This window comes from Myodes glareolus, chromosome 1 (genome assembly GCF_982192425.1).
Source record: "Myodes glareolus chromosome 1, mMyoGla1.1, whole genome shotgun sequence".
Classification (NCBI taxonomy): domain Eukaryota; kingdom Metazoa; phylum Chordata; class Mammalia; order Rodentia; family Cricetidae; genus Myodes; species Myodes glareolus.
In genome coordinates this window covers 72,257,116-72,281,537 of record NC_142026.1, presented here as the reverse complement: position 1 = coordinate 72,281,537, position 24,422 = coordinate 72,257,116, and the positions used below count along the sequence as shown (strand labels likewise).

Here is a 24,422-nt window from a genome sequence, read left to right as displayed (position 1 = left end):
CCATGTCCAGGAGCCAGTCTGTCAGCAGCACATTTTATTTATAATCCCAGCACCCATTCTGATCAGAAATTGGAATTTCATCTGGCTGTGGAAGCTCTCTGAGGGTTCTCACGTATTCTCTCTCTCACCCCCCACTGTTAGAGCTCCACAGGGTGGGGCTCTTGTCTACCTTTGACTACTGCAGGGTCGTAACACCAAGAATTGGGGGACTGTTGAGAGAGAGAGAGCAGACTCCAGGGAGAGAAGAGGGGGGAGGGAAGGGGGCAACCTGTGCTGGGAAGGGAGAAAGGAAAATTCACAGGCAGGGAGTGGACAGAGGGGGCACTGGGCCTGGGAGCAGGGCTCCTGGTGGTACACAGTGAGTGTCTGGGATTGGTTTGTTTTACAGGTTTGTGGGTTCTGGGACTGGAACCCAGGGCTGCTTGCACATCAGGCACGCAGCCTACCAACTGAACTACACATCCTCAGGTCTGTCAAGAGGGCAGAGTTTGGTTGGGCCTGAGATGGGTCTGGCCTGTGTCTCCAAAAGGTTTCAAAGGGTCCCCCAGCCATCCATAATTCCTCTAGGATCCCAGGCACAAGGTGCCTCCCAATTGCCCACCCAACCCCAGCCTAGAGCTGTAGGCTCTGGACTTCCCCCATGGGCATTCTGGGGAGGGGGCAGAGGATTGGAGAACCTTGGAGCCTGCAGTGGGGTTGGGTCTCTCTGGTTTTCTGGGCCTGGAGCATGAGAGGTGAGTTCAGACGCCTCCTGGGGTGTCTGGCAGAAGTCTTCTGGAGCCACCAGGGAGCATGCAGGAGTGAGCAGAATGTCATCAAAGAGGTCAAGGGTCGAGGTGTCCAGGGCAGCTAGATTTAGACTGGGGCCGTCGTCGTGGGGCCCTTCCATGGGGGCCTCAGCACAGGCCACCCCCAGAAAGGGGGATGGAGGTGGTGGAGGTGGTCTTCTGGGTGGTGGTCTCTGGGGAGGCGCTTTTTGAGAGAGGATGGACAGGGCCAGGTGCTGGGTGGCAGCTTCAATCTTGGCAAACTGCCTGGGGTGGGCAGGGGAGAGAGAGAAAGGGAGAGAGGGAGAGAGAATTTCAGCTTTGCCTGCAAAAGGCCTCTCTTCTAGTTATCCCCGGCTTTACCCAGAGATACTTGTTCCTTCTTTTCAGCCCCCCTTCTTTTTCCTCCAGGCTCATTTCCTGGCCCCTGCCTTCATTTTCTTGAGTCTGTCTAGTCAATATGTCTTCTCAGGAAGGATTTGATTGCTGTAGGGTTGTGCACTGCACATCTTGACAGTGAAGATTTATTATAGCCCTATTCCAATATATAAAAATGAACCTTCTCGGGAGAAGAGCGCCTTTCCAATCAATAATTGCAAAGGGAGCCGTGGGCTGGCGCACACCACCGTGTTGAGTGTGCATCCTACAGTGCTGCCCACTCCCTGTGTCTCTTGCCAGAAGCTAAGGCACTGATGTCTCCTGGCACTTCCAGCCCTCAGCATCACATGGGTGGCTTTCATAAACAACTGGGGCGGAACTATGCCCCCAAATTCTTTTATTTCTAAAAATTAAATTTTATGTAACTTAAAAAAAAAACCTATCTATTTATTTTGTGTGCATGTTCCCTCCACCTCCTCCTGCCGCTCTCTCCACACCACACACGAAGGCCAGAGGACTGCTTTATATGGATTTTGTTTAAAAAACGTCTTTAAATGTGTATGTATTTATGGGAGTGTGCCTGGCTGCCTGGTGAGGCCAGAGGAGGGTTACAGGCGGTGGTGAGCCACCTGGCATGTGCTGAGAGCTGCATCCGTCCCTGGAAGAGCAGGAGGGTGTTTTTAAGCACTGAGCCATCTCTTCAATCCTGTTCCTGATAGTTGACTCAATAAGTGAGGCTTGGCTGCAAGTGTCTCTACACGCTGAGTTGGTCTAGCTGGCCTACAGTGGCTAATCTGTTTATATGTGTATTCTGTGAGTGTCGGTCGGTCGGTCGGTCGGTCGGGTCGGTCGAGACAGGAAAACTAGAAACGGACGGTGAGAGGAGAAATGCGGCTCTAAGGAAGGGAGCGGAGGAAGGTAGCAACACCTGCGATACAGAAGGGGCAGGATGGTGGACGACTGTGGGTGGATGGGTATGAGTGAGCCTGGGGCACGGAGGCACGGAGACGAGGGGGAGGAACAAGGAGGATGGGACCAACACACACTGAGTGTGTGTGAAAATGCCACTGATGGGCTGGAGAGCTGGCTCAGTGGCTAACAGCGCAGGCTGCTCTGCTAGAGGACCTGGGTCCCATCCCCAGCACAACTATTACATGAAGGTTCACAGGAATCGGTAACTCCAGTCCTAAGGGAGATGACGCCCTCTTTTGGCCTCTGAGGGCACAACATGGTGTGTGGTGCACAGATACACAAGCAGCAAAACACATAAAATAAATCTTTAAAAAATTAAAACCCCACAAGGAAACCAGTTACTTTGTATACTAACTTAATTTATATAGTATTTTTTGAAATTAAATTTTAAAAGAGGGAGGAATAGCCACACCTGCAATAAAGAGTCTACACACAAGACTGACTGATTCACACATTAGGATGTTGCAGACTCAAGAGACAAACCACTCCAGGCTAGCTTAGTTCTGTTAATAACCATTCATAGCAGGTGCAGTGGCTCGTGCCTGTAGTCCCAGCCCTGGAAAATGGAGGCAGGAGGATCAAGCATCCAGTGCCATCCTTGGTCACATATTGAATTTGGAGACAGCCTGGGCTATATGAGATCCCACGTCAACAAAGTAAGAATTCCAGAGACAGAAAAGAGAGGGAGATATGAAGGAAGGAAGGGAGGGAGAAGGGGGGGAGGGAGAGAGGAAGAGAGAGGAGGGGAGATATTAAATAATAATCCAAAATCAGATGAGCAAGGTGCTACACATATGTAATCTCAATTTTCTTGGAGGCTAAAGCAGGAGAATTAGTGGGTGTTTGAGATCAGACTGGTTCACATAACAAGTACCAGGACAGAGAAATACTCTATCTCAAAATAACAGCAACAACAACAGCACACACACACACACACACACACACACACACACTCACATACATAAATTTGAGGATAATTACTCCCTTAGGGTTGGGAATATAACTCAATTGGAGTGCTTTCCTAGCGTGCACAAATCCCTGGGCACCGAATACACTGGGTGTGGTAGTGCACACTTGATCAGTGGAGGCAAGGGGATCAGAAGCACACTCGTTGTCAGTGAGTGCTAACTCGCTACGAATTAATAGCCAAGTGCTTATTAGAGTATGTTGTAACATGAGGGCTGGCTTGTTGGGGTATCTGTCCCGCCCAGTACCCCACAACTGGCAAGCCCAAAGAAAATCACTCACAAGACTTCATAAGATTATAAACTGATTGGCTCATTAGGTCAGGCTACTTATTAGTTCTTATAACTTATGTTACCCCATTATCCTTATCTACGTTAGCACACAGCTCAGTACCTTTTTCAGTTGTCAGCTTACATGTTGCCTCTTCGGTGGTTTGCACAGGAATGGCTGAGAGAGAGCTTCTGCTTCCAGAATACTCCCAGTCTCTTTGCTCCACCCCTACTTCCTGTCTGGCTTTCCTGCCTATACTGCCTGCCTGGCCAATCAGCATTTTATTAAAATATGATTGACAGAATACAGATAATTCTCCCGCACCAGTATGTGGTACACTTAAGTGTCATATGTAGCTGTCATCACTACCATCATCCTCATTATAGCCCCCGTTATTATTATTGCCACCACAATCGTCATCATTGTCGCCAACATCCCCATCATACCTTCACCATATGATTATCATCACCATCACTGTCGCTGTCATTACAACTATCACCGCCAGCACCATTACTGTTATCATCACCATCCATCACCACCACCATCACCTTCATCACCATCACCATGGTTATCATCATCACCATCCATCATAACTGTCACTGTCATCACCATCCTGATTACCTGATGGAGGAGGGTTATCTGTCTATTGTGTTATTTTCATTGGTCAATAAAGAGACTGCCTTGGGCCCTTAATAGGACAGAAAATTAGGTAGGCGGAGTAAACAGAACAAAATGCTGGGAAGAGGGCTATGAGCCAGACACCATGGAGCCAGCCACCAGATCAGACATGCTGAATCTTTCCCGGTAAGCCACCACCTCGTGGTGCTACCACGAGATTATTAAAAATGGGTTAATATCAAGATATGAGAGTTAGTCAGTAACTAACTCTCTAGAGATAATCGGCCAGGCAGTGCTTAAATGAATACAATTTGTGTGTTGTTATTTCTGGGACTAAGCTAGCCATGCGGGAGCTGGGTAAGGCGAAAAGCAGGCCTGCCCGCAGCTCCTTTCTACATATGGCGCCCAGACGTGGATAACTGAATCCACAGAAAGCCTGAGAAAGCTTGGGAAAGAATAGAGTAAAGCATGTTTTGTTGGTAGCAGCAATTTCTTGGGTCTACTTTGCTTGCTAGAGGCAAGCAAGCACTCTCATCTGAGAGAGGCTTCCTGACTCAGCTTTAGCTGCAAAACCTTGCAGCTCTTTAAAGAGGTCCTGCCGTGAAGCACTTAAACCGTGTTGATGAAAAGCGGAACACATGCTTTTCGGTTTTCAGTCGTAGCAGGAAAAAAGCTGCGCTGTTTTACAATGCCGGCTTTCTGGGCTGTCCTGACAGGGTAATCTCTGACTCTTTCAGGCAGGCAGTCTGACTGAGTGTGGTCTGTGAGCAGAATGCTGCAGCTTGCTTGCTGGCAAGGACCTTGAAACGCCATAGAGTTGTTGCAATGAACATAGCTCTGGCTGGTATCTCAGCCATGAGACTGGAGAGCTGGGGAGTGGGTTGGATCTAGCCGTCAAAGCCACTGCTCTCCATATTGCTTAGTAAATTAAAGGCTCATGTGGTTAGAAAAGGGAGATATACAGTAAAGAGAGATTCAAAGAGGAAGAAAACCTCTAAATATTTTACAGTGTGTTAAAAATATATGCAGACTAAAAGTTAAAGTTCTTAATGTGAAAAAAAAAGGAAGAAAGAGAGTAGTTGGGTGTGGTGGTACACACCTTAAATCCCAATGCCTGGGAGGCAGAGGCATATTGACCTCTGTGACTTCAAGGGACAGAGGTAGAGATTGACCTCTGTGACTTCAAGGTGTGGTAGTGCACACCTTTAATCCCAATGCCTGGGAGGCAGGGACAGACAGATCTCTGTGAGTTCAAGGTGTGGTAGCATACACCTTTAATCCCAGCACTGGGGAGGCAGAGACAGGAGGATCTCTGTGAGTTCAAGGACAGCCTGGTCTACAGAGTTATTCCAGGACAAAGATATATACAGAGAACCTGTCTCAAAAGCAAAAAGTAAAAGTAAAAATAAAAGAAATAGAGGTTAAAATAAAGCCACATAAAGATGGAAAATACACAGAGAATCTTGATACTGTATGCTATTATGCTCTCTTTAAATTGTTTGATTGTTGAGGAAGGAGCAACAGCTGCTAAAAGACTTTTGTTTATAAATACTGCTGAACTAACCCAAGATAGGAATTTTGAAAATGCCTTGGCTTCAAAACTGAAGTCAAAAGGTATGTTACTTTGGAGAAGAGATTTTGCTTTTGTTTCCACAGAAAACGAGAGACTCTGGATTTATTCAGAGTTAAGAATAATCACCTTTGACCAAGGGAGGCCACCTGAAAAATCGCCGATAGGAACAGATGGCCCAGATGTCTGAGTTCTACATCCAGAACTGATCCAAGACTGCTGCCTGAGATGATCGAGACTCACAGGATACTCCAGTCAGGACTTGATTATAACTCTAAATTTTCTTTAGGTCCCCATAAGATTATCAGCGCCCCCAACCAGCAGGAAGTAGCCTAAAATACTACGCCCACATTCCCAACAAATGGACTATGGGTATTTGCCTTTGTTTAAAAAAAAAAAAAGAGGGAAATGGTGCGGGAGAATTATCTGTATTCTGTCAATCATGTATTTTAATAAAACGCTGATTGGCCAGGCAGGCAGTATAGGCGGGAAAGCCAGACAGGAAGTAGGGGTGGAGCAAAGAGACTGGGAGTATTCTGGAAGCAGAGCTCCCTCAGCCACTCCTGGGCAGACCACCGAAGAGGCAACATGTAAGCTGTCACATTGAGAAAGGTACTGAGCCCGTGTGGCTAACATAGATCAGAATAATGGGTTAAGATAAGTCATAAGAATTAATAAGTAGCCTGACCTAATGGGCCAATCAGTTTATAACCTTATGGAGTCTTGTGCGTGATTTTCCTTGGGACTTGCTGGCTTGTTGGGGTACTGGGCGGGACAGAAACCCCAACAAGCTGGCCCTCATGTTACAATTACCATCACGTGACCATCATCACCATGACCATTACGTCATTACAGCCATCACCATCACCACCATCACCTTCCAACCATCACCATCAGCAACATCACCACCACCACCCTATCTTCAGCACCAGTGCGTTTACCCTGACTCTGCCTGCTGTTCAGAGCTGAGTGTGTCCCCCCCCCCGCCTTCTCCAAGTCTTTGCACAAACCTGCTCTCTCAGCGAGTCTTCCCTGACCTCCTCCTTTAGAACAGCACACTCCCTCCTAGCCCATTTCTCCTCCGTAGCATTTGTCACCTTCCAATGTAGCCTAATTTTTAAAGTCCAGGTAAAAACTTAGGTAACATAAAATTCACTGTTTTGCTTGTTTTGAGACAGGGTCTGTGTGTAGCCCAGGCTGGACTTGAAATCCTTGTGTAGCAGAGGATGACCCTGAATTCCTGATTTTCTCACCCCATTGAACTGGTGTGGTGGTGTATGCTGGTGACTCCAGAAGTCTGAAGCAGAAGGATCAGGATCAGGAGTTCAAGGTCATCCTTTACTGTATAATTGAGTTTGGGGCCAGCCCGGGACACACAAGACCCTTTGTCAAAAAAAAAAAGGGGGGGTGGGGGGGGTCAGTTAATTCACGGGTGTTCAGGATACTCTGGCCGCCCTGCCTCTACCTCTTGGGTGCTGTGATCACAGGCTGCTGACCATGCTTGGTTTCACACTGTGGTGAGGAGGCAATCTGAGCTTCATTCATGCTAAGCAAGCATGGCACAAGGTTGGCACAAAATGGTTTCAGCTTTGTATTATTGCAACATGAAGTTCGATATTGGGATACATTGTTAACAAATGCGGTTATGTGAAACATCATTTCTACCCACACTTCTTGCTTTATGTTATTTTGCTAATTGACTCTTTATAGTTTTTAAACTATGGAAAAGACACCATAGAGGAAGTAAATCTGAGTGGGTCTTTTATATATATATATATATATATACGAGTACAAAGTAAAGCAGAAGAGATGATTTAAAATATCAACAATGCGTTTTGCCCAGGAACTTCTAAGGAACAAACAGGTCCATAGTGGCTCAAGAAGATGGGTTTGCAGGGTGTGGTGGCACACACCTTTGCACTCACCTTTGATCCCAGTACTTGGGAGGCAGAGACAGGTGCATCTCTGGAGTTCAAGGCCAGCCTGGTCTACAGAGTGAGTTCCAGTACAGTCAGGGCTACACAGAGGCAGACACCCTGTCTCCAAAAGGGGACGGGGGCGGGGGGGCTGGAAAGATGTCTCAGCAGTTAAAAGCACTGCCTGCTCTTCTGGAGGTCCTGAGTTTTAAGCTACCACTCATAACCATCTGTAATGAGACCTGGTGCCCTCTTCTGGAATGCAGGAGTACACGTAGGGAGAACACTGTATACATAATAAATGACATCTTAAAAAAAAATATATGGAAATGTTTGAAAAAGTGGCAGGCAGTTGTGGAGCACATGTGAGTGTAGTTGCCCTTAGAGGCCAGAAGAGGGCGTCAGATCTCCAGTGTAGGTGGTGGGAACTGAACGTGTGTCCCATGAAGGAGCAGTGCTCCCTCTCAGCCCCTGAGCCGGCTCTCCACCCCTTCAAGATTGGATTTTTATACTACATGAATGATGATGATGATGATGATAATAATAATAATAATAATAATAAACAATCTTATTTTTCTTTGGCAAAAATGTGTTGATTGTTATGGTTCCTATTTTAAATAAAAACGATGTGTTTTTATGCATACACAGCATACACCAATTTAAAAATAAATGTAAAAATGCCATACATAACAATATTTCTCAACCTTCCTAATGCTGTGACCCTTCAATATAGTTCCTCATGTTGTGGTGACCCCTAATCATGAGTTTATTTTCGTTGATACTTCATAACTATAATTTTGCTATTGTAATGAATCATAATGTAAATATCTTATATGTAGGGTATCTGACCCCTGTGAAAGGGTCATTCAGATCCCAAAGGGATCAAGACCCACAGGTTGAGAAACTTGAAAAAGTAGCAGTCAGTTAGCAGTCCAGAGGTCAGGTGACTACAGCAGATGAGGTAGAACCTCACAGCCCAATTTTTTATGCTTTTGAAAACTGGAAGTTTGATGGATCTACTCATAATGATATAAAATACATAGTTTAAAACTGGAGTTCTAGCCAGGCAGTGGTGGCGCACGCCTTTAATCCCAGCACTCAGAAGGCAGAGGCAGGCGGATCTCTGTGAGTTCAAGGCCAGCCTGGTTTACAAGAGCTAGTTCCAGGACAGGAACTAAAACTACAGAGAAACCTTGTCTTGAAAAACAAAAAACCAAACCAAACCAAACCAAACCAAAACAACAACAACAACAACAACAACAACAACAACAAAACCTGGAGAACAAACATACACACCCCTACCTTCCCATCAGGTCCCCCATCCACACCTGCCTTTTTGACACAAGATCTCACTATGTAGCCCGGGATAGCCCTGAACTTCATGTATAGACCAGGCGAGCATGGAACTAGCAGCAATCCTCTGCCTTAGCCTCTGGAGTGTTAGTTAGTGTTGGGTTTTAGGCATGTGCCACCACATAGACCACTGTTCACTATCTTCTACAAGCAATGTCTCTAATTAGCTCCAGGACTTTCATCCCTCTTCAAAGATGACCTCTTACCTGTAACCATTGCCTACCTGCCAGTGTGTGCCTGGCAGTTTTGTGGGGTCTTCATGGCATCCGGCTGGAGAGCTGAGGTGCACGTTCTCCTGAATCGCCTTTTCAAGGTCCATCCACACGGTGGCGCCATACCCTCTCGTTTATTTACTTCTCTTGTGAGGTGGAATCTTGCTACATAACCTGGCTTACATGCTACAGTAAACTGGCTGCAAACTCAGCCACCCTCCTGCCTCCGTCTCAGGAGGGTTAGGATTACAGTCGTGTGCCACAACTCATAGCAATCCTCCTGCTTCGGCCTCTGGAGTGTAAGGATTACAGTTGTGTGCCACAATGGCTGGCTCATATACTTATTTATTCAGGCCATTTCTTACCTTTTACCACCCCACAGGGACTCAGTGCAGGGTGGAGATTTCCTTGGCCCTGTTTAGTGATGGGTGTTGACTGAAGCGCACAGAAGGTGCATGGCAAACGCACGCTAAATGGTGCTAAATGCAGTCTAGGGGCCTCCCGGGGCCCACCCGGTGCCTCCCCTCCAGTACCCTCCTCACCTGCAAATCTGGTTGTGTAGAAACCTCCGGTGGTTGGGCTTGCGCTTGGGGGGCCGGGTACGTCTGGGCTGCAGGGCTCGCAGGATGTAGGCTGAAGCCCCGCTCACAAAGGCGCACAACTCTCGGGGCCCTGGTTCAGAGACCCCAGGGGCCGCAGGGAATCCAGGGTGCATGGCCGGTTGCTCTGTAGTCACAACGCAGATCAGAAATCAACCCCCAAACCCGGGATGGGACAGGAGGAGCATCTGGACTCAAGGTCTGGCACTGCAGAACGAGAAGCCACCCTGACAGTTAGGGTGAGCCTCCCGCTGTGCCTGTCCCACCGCAGATGCTGGACTCCGGTGTCTGCAGGTGCCGGGCTGTTATAGGAAGGCGGGGGCAGGGTGGAAAGGGCGCTACGCATCTCCTACATGCCCAATTAAGACATAGTTGAGCCTAGGATATAAAACAGGGGCGCGTGGGTGCGGAGGCAGAGAAAAGCTCTCGGAGATAGCCAATTAAGGGGACAAAAGCCTCTTTAGCAAGGCCAAGGCAGGCGTAGAGTCAACCACAGCAATTAATGTCGAGGGCTTTTAGGAGACTTGGGGAGGGGTTTGCTGGTGGTTGGAAGAAGGGTCCAGTCTCTGAGAGGGGTACCAGCACCTCTAGGCCAGAGTAAAGAACTCCACATCAGTCCACCACCCCAGGTTCACCCCACCCCAGGGTCTACTTCTTTTCCTGAGGCCAGAATCATGAAGAAGAAATTGAGGCCTCTGGGCTACAGAAGGAACAGAGCTAGTTTCAGGACTATATAGAGAATCTCAATCTCTCTCTCTCTCTCTCTTCTCTCTCTCTCTCTCTCTCACACACACACACACACACACTTAAAAAAAGACATCTCCCTGAATTTTGTCCCACCCTGAACTCTATCCTACCCTCAACTCTGTCCGTCCCTGACTCTCTCCCACCTCTAAAACCTTCCTGACTCTCACTAGCTTCTTGGCTGTCAAACTGCCCCTCTCATCCTTGCGGTGTCGTCCCCCCTCCCCCCAGTCCTTCCCTGGGGTCCACACTTCCCTCCTCTTTCGCATCTCTGCTTCTCTCTCCCACCGTGTTGGTCTTTCTTGGCTCCTCTCAGAGTTTCTGGAGACTCCTTGTGTCTCTTCGGCTTTTATTTTTTATTTCATTTTTTTGAGACAGGGTCTTTGCTGACTTTGAACTTAATATGTGTCAGGTCCCAAAGAAATCCAGCACAAGTCTGTTTCAGTAACAGTGGCTCCTCCCAGTAATCTCGCCCCGCCCCTTACCCTAGCCCCTCCTAGGGGCGGAGCTTGCGCCGCCGGGCCCCCCCCCCCCCCCCGTCTGATTCCCTACAGAACTCAGCCACTTAGTTACTCTCTTGGTCCACATACTCTGTCTTGGATTCCACAAGCTCCTCTCTCCACCTCTCTCTGACTCTTGCCACCTCCCCCAACCCCCCCCCCCCCCCCCGCCTTACCGCTCGGTTCAATCTGTAACTTTCCAGATGCCTCTGGCTGTTCTCTATCTCATATATACAACAAAACCTTCTCGCTGGTAATGCTATTATTTTCATTCAATAGGTAGCTGAGGATGGCCCTGAACTTTCTGGGCCACCTGCCTCCACCTTCCCAGTTCTGGGATTACAAGAGTACACCCCCACACTCCATTCTCTGAATGCTCCTCACTGTTGCTCTGGCTGGCTTTCCAATTGATCAGGGTCAGTTCTCTCTCTTTCTCTCTCTCTCTCTCTCTCTCTCTCTCTCTCTCTCTCTCTCTCTGTGTGTGTGTGTGTGTGTTATCATCTAATGAGGCACACGCAGGTTCATTTTCTCTGTTGATTTAAAGAAGTAAAAGCCAGGACAGAAACATTCCGGGATCTCCCGAGGCATCCCTGCAGAGCTGTCATGATGCAGGAGAGGGGAAATCAAGGTCCCCTCAGGGGGTCCTTAGTTTCATTAGTAAAAGAATTAAGAAATGACTCAGCTGGAAGATCAAGGACAATTTATCAGAGTTAGTAAAGGAAAACCCCAGGTCAGGCAAGTTGCCAGGCAGAGGAGGGGGGTGGAGATGATCAGATGATCAGGGGGGTCAGCCACAGGACAGCAGGTAGCCACCCGGCAGGGATGAAATCTGTAGAGAAAGACCAAGGAAGTCCAAAGCCATCATTAGGGAGTTTAAGTGCATGCTCAGGCTCTGCCAGAGTCTGATGGAAAAAGAAGAGAAAGATATAAATGGTTAAACTTTTCCAAGAAAGGTACACAGACCCAGTTGAAGCTCTCGGTGGCTCCTGGGACTTTAGCAGCGGGTGAGAATTCAGGGATGGAGAGTATATTATCCTAAGGTGAATCTGCCTTCCTAGACCTTAAGGAAGGAGACAATGGCTTGTTTCTGTCTTCAGATACAGTCCATTCTTTACAAATCTTCATGGATAGGGGAAGGCTGGGGAGTTGCTGGGAGTGTGCTCTCAGGTCTCTGGGGAGTAGAATGAAAGGTTCATAGTCCAAGGGCCAGCCAGGGGTCACCACTGCTGTAGCTAGGACAGTGCTCTTATTAGCCCAGCTCCAGAAGCGGGCTCGATTCCTTGCTCCTGGGAGCAAAGAGAAACATCCTCCACAGCTGGCGCGAGCACACACAGTTTGCAGCTTGGGTATGCTCCACCAGAGGGCGCTAATGTTCAAGCTGATGTTGGGAGGTCCCACTCAGTTTCAGGCCCGCTTTCCTCCTGTCCCATTTTGTATGAGAATCTCCCAGGCTGGGGACCGGCTTCATGGAGTGTCTGTCGAAGTCCTGCACATTCACATGTACTGCTGAGAAGTCACCAGGCCCTCTTTCGCTGTCCCAAGTTCCCTGCCCTAGGGAAAGGTTTTCCCAAGGCAAATGTAACAACTCTGCTTAACCCAGCGAAAGTGTTACAGCTCTGCTCGCCTTACTAAGGGAAACTTTCCCACTGTGGAAAGAAGAGTTCCGCTCAGGTGCCCCGGAGTGTAACAACTCTACTCCTCTGCTTCCGCAGAGACAGTGTTAAATTCTGCTCCACTGCATTCCGCACCAGGCAAAGCGGTTATAGCTGGGCTCTGCTCTGGATGGCGCAACAAACCTCACCCAAGGGAAGAGATTTATCAGGAAGGAAGAGTTCAGGCCGGGCGGTGGTGGCTCACGCCTTTAATCCCGGGGGATGAAAAGAAAAAAAAAAAAAAAAAGAATTGAGTTTTGGTCCCAGTCTGTGAGACTTCTTTTCCACCTCATGAAGTGGACCTGAGCAGAGTCCCTAGTCCACCTCTTCTCAATCAACCCTCTGTCATGATGTCAGGGCTCCTACTTCATGAAAAAGTCTGAGAGACATTCTGCAGGACACAGAAGAAAGTGACTGACAAACTGCCAATATAGGCGGACCTCTCTTTGAAATTTCCTGCTTCATGGAAAGTCTGATGGATACTATGGGCCTGTAGGCTGAATATGAATGCCCCAATGGTACAGAAAAACTTTGGGTGACTGTCCAGGTAGCGACAGTCACTACCTGAATGTCTCTGTCAATTCTAGAGTTTTGGAAGTTGCTTACAATGAACTTATTGTTTACTTAGGTAATATTATATCCTTCTGGAGTCTTTGATGGAGTTGAAGAATTTATAACTATAGTTATAGTTTTCCTTAGTTATAATACAAGATAAAATAGATATAAATATTGTAACTGCAATTCTTGCTTGGTAACTGTTTTGTTATATGTAATTTTACTATGCTAAAGTTAAAACCTTCCTTTTATGTAAACAGAAAAGAGGTGATGTAGGATTTCCCTCTGTATGCTGTGATTACCATTAATGAATAAAGAAACTGCTTTGGACCTACAGCAGGGCAGAACTTACATAGGTGGGGAAAACTAAACTGAATGTTGGGAGAAAGGAGGTGGAGTCAAGAGAGGAGCCTTGTAGCCCTGCTGGAGATAGACACTGGGAACTTTACCGGGTAAGCCACTGCCACGTGGCGATACACAGATTAATAGAAATGGGTTAAATTAATATGTAAGAGTTAGCCAATAAGAAGCTAGAGCTAATGGGCCAAGCAGTGATTTAATTAATACAGTTTCTGTGTGGTTATTTTGGATCTGAGCTGCCAAGTGGCCAGAATGACCAAGTGGCCTTTCCACAACAAACTGGTGCCCAGTGAAACAAGCGACCTCCTCCAATACTATCCCCTAACCCTTCCACACTCAGAAGTCTCTTTTGAATTTCCAAATCCAGTTGTTCAGGAAGAGGCTAGCCACCCTCCCCTCCTACTGGGCAGGCCTCAGGGTGGTCTCCTGGGATTCAGAGATGAGGGAAAAGGATGCTTCCCTCTCAGGTCAGGGTCTGGAGTTCAGCAAGAGGGGGTTCTGGCCTTGGAAGAGGCCCAGCAGCCCACTGTCTGGGACTGGCTCCTTAATGATGTGATCTGGGTCAGAAGTCAAGAATCAACCATCTTGCCAGGCAGTGGTAGAGCATGCCTTTAATCCCAGCACTTGGAAGGCAGAGGCAGGTGGATCTCTGTGAGTTTCAGGCCAGCCTGGTCTATAAGAGCGAGTTCCAGGACAGGCCCCAAAGCTGCAGAGAAACCCTGTGTTGAAAAACAAAAACAAGCAAGCAAAAAGAATCGCCCGTCTCCCGGGTCCTCATGGCAGCCTCTTTTCCTCAGCTAACCACTCTCTTTAAAAAGTTTTCCTGGGGGTAGAAGAGATTGCTAAGTCATTAAGAGCATTTTCTGTTCTTGCCAAGGACCTGGGTTCAGTTCCCACTACCCACACGGCCGCTCACAACTATCTATAACTCCAGGTCCAACGGATCTGGCGCCCTGTTTCAGACTCCTTGGGCATTGCTTTTCTAGAAAAAGATCTGTCCTGAGAAATGTTTTCCCAGACTTAGTCATGTGGGCAGTCAGAGACCATTGCAGCTATGATAGCAGGGCATTTATCTCCCTCTCAGGGTAGCAGAACTTGGTTTCATAGGTCTGCAGAATACACGAGTTATTGGGTCAGCTGGGCAGTGGTGGCACACGCCTTTAATCCCAGTACTCGGGAGGTAGATAAAGGCAGATCTCTGAGTTCGAGGCCAGCCTGGTCTAGAAAGTAATTTCCAAGACAGTCAGGGCTGTTACACAGAGAAACCCTGACTTGAAAACCAAGCAAACAAATAAACAAAAAGAATTATTAGGTTATGGGGGCTTGCACTAAGATGGAAGAGAAAAGCCCAGAAGACTAGACAATGTGAGCAGGGCAGGCTTTTCCCAGGAAGACCTGGCTTGAACAATGCATGGAGTGAAGTTAAGTGGTGCTGGGAGCCTGAGGATGTTGGAGACAGCATGAGTGTAGACCATTGGGTAAAGAAAGTGGCCCGGGAGGAGTGAGCTTAGACTAAGGCCATGCATGCTGTACTAAAGCCCACATGATATCACGTGTCCCATGCTGCCAGTGGAGGTACAGGATCTAATGTCTGCCCTGTTGGGTTTGGGTTTTGCTTTGGTCCAGTCTCTTTTTGCAGTCTTTCCAGCACTCCAGTTTGGAACGGGAGTGCTTACTCTGTCCTTGTATATCAGAACCATGGAACTTGCTTTTTGACTTTTCAGGGCCTCACAGCTAAGGGACTGCTTTGAATCTTGGGAGAGACTTTGAACTTAAAAATATATCTATTTTTGTGTGTTTGGGTGCCTTGCTTCCATTTATGTCTGTGCCCACGTGCCTGGTGTCTCTGGAGGCCAGAAGAGGCCACAGGTCCGTATGAACCGGAGTTACAGACAATGTGAGCCATCGTGTGGGTACTGGGAATCAAAGCCAGATTCTCTGGAGTAGCACCTAGTGCTCTCAAACACCAAGCCACCTCTCCAGTCCTCTTATTTTTTTTTTTAAATTAATGGTCATCCACATGGCTCAATGGGTAAAGGTGCTTGTCCCTAAATCTAAACAGCTGAGTTCAATCCCTGAGATGATGAAAGGCAAGAACTGTACTAATAAAAGTTGTTTTCTGGCTGCCAAGCTTATCATGGTATACGAGCACACACACATACTCTAAAGAAATAAAAAGGAAAAAATTAAATTACATTTATCTCCTTATTTCATTTGTGTGTATGCCACACAACATGGGCTCAAGTCAGAGGACTATTTGTGGGAGTTGGTTCTCTCCTTCCACCAGATGGCTGTGATTAGACCTCAGTCATCAGACTAGGCGGCAAGAGGCTGTACCTGCCACGTTGTCTCACCAGCCCTCTGCGTGATGTTCTTTTAGTTAAGACGGCTAATGCAGGGCTGGAGAGATGGCTTGGAGTTAAGAGCAATAGCTAGTTTTACAGAGCAGGGGTTTCAGTGCCTTGTGACCACACCAGACAGCTCACAACTGCCTGTTGCTCTAGTCCAAAGGATCTGACACTCTTTTGGCTTCCTCAGACACCAGGCCCACATGTGGTGCACAGACATATTTGTAGGCACTCGCACATACACAGAAAATAAAAAAATAGATTTAAAAACAAACAAATCTTAAAGAATCTGCTCCCCTTGCCCAGGAATTAAGAGAGAGTACTTTCTTAGCAACCTCTTGAGATGTAACCTGGGAATCAATAAAAAATGGCCTTTGTGGCTAATGCTAAGGCAGTTAGGAGCCTGTCCTTACACTTGGGTGCATCTTATCCCCCTTCCCCCCTACTCTCCCTTGGGAAGCTCATGTCTACATTGGATACATCTTTCTTCTGAGTTTCTTCCTTTCCTTTCTTTTTCTTTCTTTCTGCCCTTCCTTCCTTTTCTTTTTCAAGATAGGGTTTCTTTGTGCAACCCTGGCTGTTCTGAAATTTGCTTTGTAAACCAGGCTGGCCTTGAACTCATAGAGATCCTGGAATTAAAGGCATGTGCCACCACCACCTGGTTTACACTGTGTGCTTAAATCTATCTATATTGAAGTAACTTTTAATAAAGTCACTAAATCTGCTTCATATACTGGCTATAGCTGTGAAATTCCTTACAGACACTAAGGCACATTTCCAGCTTGACCAAAGTCTAGGTCCCTAAAAGTCTAGGGCAACGGTTCTCAATGTATGGGCTGCAACCCCCCTACAGGGGTCACATATCAGGTATCCTGAATGTCAGATAGTTACATTGCATTTCCTAACAGTAGCAAAATTACAGTCATGGAGTAGCAATGAAATAATGTTTTGGTTGGGGATGGCCACAACATGAGGAACTGTATTAAAGGGTCGCAGCATTAGAGGGCTGAGAACTACTGGTCTAGGGGAACTCCTTGCCATGCAGCCAGTGGCAGTGTGGAGCTATGTCTGTCTCCTTGCTACTGGTTATTATGGATGTCTCCCGTAAGAACTAGGCAGAGGTGAGTTAGTGATAAAATTATCTTTTGCATAAACATAGAGAAAAGCCTGTAGAAGCCCATTGTGGTGGTGCACCCCTGTAATCCCAGCACTTGATAGAGGCAGGAGGATTAGGAAATCAAGTTCAGTGTGGAGCTGGTGGTGTGTGGGTGTGAGCTTCGCAATCCCAGAGTGTTTGGCTTGAGGCATTGGCTTTGAACTAGTGGATTTCTGGAGCGTTTTAAAGAACTGGTGCTGTGATTGTGTGTGTGTGTGTGTGCATGCGCCTAGGGCAGTTCCACCGGTAACTAGTTGGCACAGACGGGAGCTCCGGCTGACCACACTACAATGCACAAGAAGCTCCCACGAAAAACCACCAAGCAAAGCCCAAACTCATCTCAAGTGAGTATGCAGGATCACGCTTGTAATCCCAGCTCTAGGGAGATGGAGGCATAAGGATTATGAATTCAAGGCCAGTCTGGGCTGCATACTGGGCAACCTACATGAACCCGTGGCCTCACTAAATAAATAAATAAATAAAACAAAAGAATCTGTCCCAAGTCATCCTTGCCCTGACTGAGAAAGCCTGCGTGATCCACATCGTGGATGCCAGCGAGCAGGAGGAAAAAGGCAGGGGGCGTTTGCGGGGGGTGGGGGGGACTTCAAACTCCCCGCGAGACCCAGGCCATGCAGGAAGGTTGCATGCCTCAGTTTCCCCCGTCCGAGGAACTCCTCTCCAAGAGGACGGAATCCAAACCGAGACCTACACACGCCTCACTCCAGGACCCCCAGGAATCCCTGTTCACCAGGAGCACCCCAGCAGGGGGTGGGGTCGGGCTGGGAGCCGCGCGTTGCGTCATGACGCACGGCGGCGGCGGCGGGGTTTGTGTGCGCGGGAGGCCGCCGATAAAGGTTGAGTGCCTCGCGCCGGGGGCCGTGGGGAGGGAGCGCGCCCCCGCCCCCTCCCGGGCCGCGGCTCCCGCAGCGCTGTGCCGGGCCCCGCTTCCCGTCAGCCCCCGCGGGAAGGCCCTGGGGTTCTCCTTGATCCCCCTCCCGGACCGGGGCCACAGGTGAGAGACCGGAGGGCGCGGTGGGGGAAGGGCCGGAGGGCGGAGTCGTTTGGGCAACGGCGAGCGGGAAACCGGAAGGGGTATCTTAAAGGGAAGGTGGCTATTTCGCCTCCGATATTTAATCTGTTTCGATCGGCCCCGCCCTCTTAAAGGAGAAGGGCACTGGGTTTAGCTATGCATTTTTCCAAAGCTTCTTGTCTCCCCCGCCCCCTTTCTCTTAAAAGAGAAATTTTCTTAAAATTTCCCAAACATTGAAGAAAAAAATTTGTAATCCTGCTGGTCCCTAGAATATCTGAATAAAGATAGAGATGGGCATTTAACCTTTATTATTTTTTTTCCAGACAAGTCTCATGTAGCTCAGGATGTCCTCAGACTCACTGTATAGCCAAGGATGACATTGAATTTATGATCCTCCTGCCTCCCTCCACCTTCTACGTGCTGGGATTACAGGCCTGTGCCACCAGGCCTGTTTTTTTTTTCTAATGTACTGGGAAGGGAATAGAATCCGGAGCTTCATGCATGTCAGTCATTAACTAACAACCGAGCTACATCCCAGGCCCCAAGAGCATAAAAGCCCAGCCTTTTAAAGGGGACTCTTACTGCTAAGATGGGTACCTGTTTCTTTGGGCATCTCGTGTTAAAAGATGCGGCCTGACTTCATCTTTTAAGGCACATGGGAGCTTAACCTCATTGGTGGCTTACTTGGCAAAAGAGACACCTATCCTTTAAATAAGAAATCTTTCATAGCCTGTTGCCCGTCCTTTAAATGCAGAAATCCTCCATAGCTTGTCAAAAGGGAATGCCTAGTCTTGACTCACTCGGACTCTATTTACTGAGCACGCACTCAGCTGATGCTCTGGTAGGTGCTGAGATGCAACTGTGAACAAGAAAGGGGCTCCCTGTTTACATGGTGCGAGCATTAGACAGAATAAAAGTGTCTTGGGGGGACACTGTACCAGTGACTGGAGGGTTTACTAGGGCAGGGTCAGCTGGTTCTGTTTTTTGTTGCCAGGGGCATCCATCAGGTTGACAGGTCAGGAATTCTACCAAACACCAACAATGTATGAGCCAGCCCCTCTGACACAGAATGCCCCATCCTCAAATCTCTGTGCTGCTGAGGCTGGGAGATCCTGGCTGGGTAGCACTTGGCTGATGGGCCCCCCATGAGGAACGGAGCAAACCGAGTATGCAGAGAAAGCAAGGGAGTGCTGAAGGGGCTTAAGGAGGGTGGTCTGAGGAGGCGTCTCTGAGGTGATTTTAGTGCAGACATGGGTGACAGGGTGGATGGTGGAAAGAAGGCGTACTAGGCGGGAGCCCCAAGATGGGGTCACTCTCCCTGCCTGCTTGAGGCTAGAGGGACAGGAGGCCAGCAAGAGGGGAGAAGGCCACCCGTCTTGAACATCCAGCAGGCTGCTGTAAGAGGTTTGCCCTCTGTTCTCATACAGGTGTGATTGCTACCTAGACTGGCCTCAACCTCCCCCCCCCCCCCCACTCCGTGTTATCCTCCTAGTGTGTACCTGGTTCAGGCGTAGGGCTTTGTGTGTGTTGGATAGGCACTCCATCAGCTGAGCTACATCTCAGCCCTACTTTTAAGTCTTTGATAAGAGGGCATAGAAGGAAAACAACAACAACCCGGAGTTAGATTTTGGTTAAATGTGAGGTGTTTTAGGCACAGTGCAGCAAGCATGGGGAGCAAAGGAGAGTCTTCAGGAGCTGTAGTTTTGGGGTCCTTTATTTATAGATCCTGGAATCCTAAGAGAGGGGGCGAGGGCTTCCAGAGAGAGGGGCAGATAGAAAGAGCAATTCTTGACTGCGCTCTAACTCAACCTCCAGGTTTAGAAGGATCTAGCCCAAAGGCTGAGATGGTGACAGGAAGGAGTGTCAGCCTCCTGAAGCTAGGAGGATGTGTCTAAGGAAAACCTCAGCACAAGGGCTGGGGACAACCGGTGACTGAAGTGCTCCCAGAGGGAAGAGCAGGTTGAGGGGGCTGGAGGGGACTGAGGCAAGGGTGTGCTGCTGAAAACCTGGCGGATGCCACGGGAGGTCAGAGGCCGTGGCACAGGGCAGCATGTGTGGGGGAATCCTACAGGTCCACAGCCTTGTGCTGCTGCTGTTTTGGCCTGGATCTTTGTGGGGTTCATCCTCTGCACTGTAGGGTGTTGAGAAGCACCTCTGTCCCCTGCACTTGATAGACAAGCAACAGAGAGTGTCTGCAGGCATCACAGGCTGCCCCTGAGTGGGAAGAGCACTGGTGGAGCACGGGATGTCTGTTCTGACTGACACCTTTTCTCTTCCCAGTCACTGCAGTGAATGGTGGTGGCCAGGTCACCTTCGAAGAGCAGGGAAGCATGTTACAGTGGGAAGAAACATGCCAAAGGGTTACCACTGAGCGCATGCAGGGACCAGATAGTGCAGTGTGAGCTGAGAAGCATGGGGAGTGTCCAGAAAATGCACATGAGTGTAGGAACAGTGAAACAGGCAGGCCAAGGCCGGGGTGTACTGGGGAGTGAGTGCACGCGGAGGCCAGGTGACACCGGAAGTGATGGCGTGATGGGAGGAGGTGACGGTAGTGATGGCGTGATAGGAGGAGGAGACGGTAGTGATGGCGTGATGGGAGAAGCGTGTAGATCCTGTAGGAACAGGAAGTCACCACTGGGATTTGGGGGACCCAAGAGAGAAGGGAGGGCAGTGGGATGGGTGAGAAACTGTTTACGGTGTGATGGGGGGACAACTGTTGAGGTGGGGAAAGGTAGGGGCAAGTCTTCAAACCAGAACAGGAAGCAAAACCAGAGGCTTCTAAGGCACTGCCGTCCAGAGAACAAGTGTCCTGAAGGTCGTGTTCTATCTGGAGCCCACCCTTTCTTGCATCTTTTCTTCCCAGAGGAGCTGGCCAGCTAGTTGCAGTTTGCTGAGAAGTTGACATCCCTGGTACTCCATTATTTCTCATAGTCTGTATGTGATACCGTGTACCGTGTGTTAAGCCTAGGCTGTTGGAAGCTCTAACCCTAAGGAAGAACCCCTACAGTGTGGGTGACATAGGGAGACTGCCCCGTTCCTTGGAGAGGTGATGGGGGCCAGTACTAGCCCACTCTGATCAGAATCCTCCCACCAGGTGTGATGGCCGGCCCCCACGTGGACATGGCGCCAGCTTCCACCACTGAGGGAACCGAGGAAAAGTCAGGCCCCACTGCCCCAGCACCCACTCCTGCTGCTCAGTATGAGTGCGGGGAGTGTGGTAAGTCCTTCCGGTGGTCTTCTCGGCTCCTGCACCATCAGCGCACGCACACGGGCGAACGGCCTTATAAGTGCCCAGACTGCCCCAAAGCCTTCAAGGGTTCCTCAGCCCTCCTCTACCACCAACGGGGCCACACAGGCGAGCGGCCGTATCAGTGCCCAGACTGTCCCAAAGCCTTCAAGCGCTCCTCCCTGCTGCAGATCCACCGCAGTGTTCACACGGGCCTGCGAGCCTTCACCTGTGGCCAGTGTGGCCTGGCCTTCAAGTGGTCATCCCACTACCAGTACCACCTGCGACAGCATACTGGCGAGCGGCCCTACCCATGCCCAGACTGCCCCAAGGCTTTCAAGAACTCGTCCAGCTTGCGGCGCCACCGGCATGTGCACACCGGGGAACGCCCTTACACCTGTGGCATTTGCGGCAAGAGCTTCACACAGAGTACCAATCTGCGCCAACACCAGCGGGTACATACAGGGGAGCGTCCATTTCGCTGTCAGCTCTGCCCCAAGACCTTCACACACTCCTCCAACTTGCTACTGCACCACCGCACCCACAGCCCTGCCCCTGGGTCTATCCCCACCCCTGCAGGGGAGACTAGCAGAGCCAGCACCAAGGTCCTGGTCTCTGATGCCTACCTGCAGCCTCGCAGCCCACCTGCACCCCAAGCCCCACCCCCTCCACCCCCACCCGTGGTGCCTGAGCTCTTTCTGGCTGCTGCGGAGACCACCGTGGAGCTGGTGTACCGTTGCGACGGCTGCGAGCAGGGCTTCAGCAGCGAGGAGCTGCTTTTGGAGCACCAGCCCTGTCCGGGTCCCGCCGTGGCCGCCCAGCCCCAGGATGCGCCCGCCGAACTGCCCCAGGCTGACCCCCCTCTGCCACAGTCCCCGCCTGCCACTGCGGAGTCCCCGAACTTTGCTTGCCTTCCTTGCGGGAAGTCCTTCCGGACCGTGGCTGGCCTGTCCCGCCACCAGCACAGTCATGGCACAGCCAGTGGGCAGGCCTTTCGCTGCGGCAGCTGTGATGGCGCCTTCCCACAGCTGGCCAGCCTTTTGGCTCACCAGCAGTGCCATGTGGAGGAGGCAGCCGCTGGACGCCCGCCCCCTCAGGCTGAGGCTGCGGAGGTCACCTGTCCCCAGGAGCCTCTAGCCCCAGCCACTCCTGCTCCACCTCCACCCCCGCCTGCCCCTGTTTCTGCAGAGCGGCCATACAAATGCGCTGAGTGTGGCAAGGCCTTCAAGGGTTCTTCCGGGCTGCGCTACCACTTGCGGGACCACACGGGCGAGCGGCCCTACCAGTGCGGGGAGTGCGGCAAAGCCTTTAAGCGTTCCTCTCTGCTGGCCATCCACCAGCGCGTGCACACGGGCCTTCGAGCCTTCACCTGTGGTCAGTGTGGCCTCACCTTCAAGTGGTCATCCCACTACCAGTACCACCTGCGACTGCACTCAGGTGAGCGGCCCTATGCCTGCAGCGAGTGTGGCAAAGCCTTCCGGAACACATCGTGCCTGCGGCGCCACCGACACGTGCACACTGGCGAGCGACCGCACTCCTGTAGCGTGTGTGGCAAGAGCTTTGCACAGACCTCCAACCTGCGGCAGCACCAACGCGTGCACACGGGTGAGCGACCCTTCCGCTGCCCGCTCTGCCCCAAGACCTTCACCCACTCTTCCAACCTGTTGCTGCACCAGCGCACCCATTCTGCCGAGCGCCCTTTTGCCTGCCCCATTTGCGGCCGTGGCTTTGTCATGGCTGCCTATCTGCAGCGGCATCTGAGGACGCACACCCCAGCCACAGCAGCCTCGGGCACCACCGGCCCTACTGCTCCACAGCCCCCTGCCCCATTGGCCGCAGCTCCAGCTCCACTGGCCGCCCAAGATGTTCATGTCCTCCCCCACCTACAGGCCACACTTTCACTTGAAGTAGCTGGGACCACAGCTCAGGCTACACCCCCAGGCCAAGTCATCCCCAACTCCCAGACATTTCTCCTGGTACAGACTGCCCAGGGCCTTCAACTGATCCCTAGCAGTGTCCATCCCCCTACCCCTCCACCACCGCCTCCACCCCCCAAACTCATTCTGCTGCCTCCTGCCAGTACTGCGGCTATGGGCAATGGTGCTGCGAGACAGGGCCCTCGGGCCGTGGGGAAAACTGGACAGGGGACAGGGGTAATGTGGTTTCCAGGCCCAAGTGGTCTGGGGATGCAGGGAGGGGGTAATGCAGGGGCTAGCGGGGGAGGTCAGAGCCTCATTGTTCTACAGAACGTAGGGAGTGGGGAGACAGGGTCACAGGAAGTGAGTGGGGTTCAACTTCAGCCAGCACAGGAAGTGGCCACGGTCCAACTCCAGCCTGCGCAGGAAGTGACCACGGTCCAGCTCCAACCAGCACAGGAAGTGACTACGGTCCAGCTCCAGCCCCTGACAGGCCAAGTCTCCAGTTCTAATGGAGGAGCTGTGGCTACTGACACTCAAAACCTGCTGGTGGTTCAGAGTGGGGCTGCTGAAGAGTTGCTCACCGGCCCTGGACCTGGGGAGGTGGGGGACAGCGAAGCCAGTGCCAGTGTGGTTCAGGATGTCCTGTTTGAAACGCTGCAGACAGATGAAGGGTTGCAGAGTGTGCTGGTGCTGAGTGGAGCAGATGGCGAGCAGACCAGGCTCTGTGTGCAGGAGGTGGAAACCCTTTCCCCTGGGCTGACAGAGCCAGCCGCCACTGGCCCGGCAGGACAGAAACTCCTCATCATTCGGAGCGCTCCCGCTACCGACCTGCTGGAGAACAGCAGTGCTGCAGGAGGCGCCGCAACACTGCAGATCCTGGCCCCACCAACACCTGGCCCGGTCTCTGCCCCTGTCGGGGTGCCCGTAGCTCCCACCTCCCAGATGGTACAAGTGGTCCCTGCAGTGACTGGCCCGGGGGTCATGGCTCCCCAGAGCTTGCCCTCTATCCAGATTGTACAGACTCTGCCAGCAGTCCAGTTGGTACACACGTTTTGAAGAGATCCACTAGTACTTCCGTCTGCCACAAACCCCCTCCACCCCTCCACCCTCAGCGCACTAACTGTTCTCCTCAGCTGGGCTGGGGTCAAGGGGACCGCTGGCTGGGCTTGCTAATAAAGACAGAGTCTCTTCTTGGTTTTGTTTTCATGGGGGAAGAGGATAGCCGTGGGCATAACTCCTGCCTAAGACGTGGAAGTCTTCATTCTTGCCACCTGCTCTGAGATGACGTGCTTTGTACTCGGAGGCTAGCTA

General features: G+C 50.5%; 2 protein-coding genes across 3 annotated transcripts; one reads left to right on the top strand and one right to left on the bottom strand.

The window, feature by feature from the left end:
- Positions 1–19: 19 nt before the first annotated feature.
- C1H19orf85 (chromosome 1 C19orf85 homolog) lies at positions 20–10,341 on the bottom strand. Its single transcript, XM_048426845.3, has 2 exons — positions 9,565–10,341; positions 20–1,034 (listed from the first exon to the last, which is right to left on the bottom strand). Exons 1-2 carry the CDS (start codon positions 9,735–9,737, stop codon positions 533–535), a joined length of 675 nt encoding a protein of 224 aa, XP_048282802.1. The 5' UTR covers positions 9,738–10,341; the 3' UTR covers positions 20–532.
- Positions 10,342–17,754: 7,413 nt separating this feature from the next.
- Positions 17,755–24,302, top strand: Znf628 (zinc finger protein 628). Of its 2 annotated transcripts, none has more exons than XM_087909516.1 (2): positions 17,755–17,948; positions 21,061–24,302. In XM_087909516.1, exon 2 carries the CDS (start codon positions 21,066–21,068, stop codon positions 24,165–24,167), a length of 3,102 nt encoding a protein of 1,033 aa, XP_087765642.1. In that variant the 5' UTR covers positions 17,755–17,948; positions 21,061–21,065; the 3' UTR covers positions 24,168–24,302. The 2 variants fall into 2 exon arrangements, with proteins under 2 accessions (XP_087765642.1, XP_087765644.1); XM_087909518.1 differs by lacking the exon at positions 17,755–17,948 and having other exon boundaries at positions 18,007–21,237; positions 21,384–24,302.
- The last annotated feature ends 120 nt before the right edge of the window (positions 24,303–24,422 follow it).

What these genes read in the sequence shown, in the direction of transcription:
- C1H19orf85 (XM_048426845.3), bottom strand. Translation starts at nt 9,737, where the DNA reads ATGCACCCTGGATTCCCTGCGGCCCCTGGGGTCTCTGAACCAGGGCCC. An exon ending in CTACACAACCAGATTTGCAG is followed by an intron (nt 1,035 to 9,564) that starts GTGAGGAGGGTA and finishes TGCCCACCCCAG; the next exon opens with GCAGTTTGCCAAGATTGAAG.
- Znf628 (XM_087909516.1), top strand. Translation starts at nt 21,066, where the DNA reads ATGGCCGGCCCCCACGTGGACATGGCGCCAGCTTCCACCACTGAGGGA.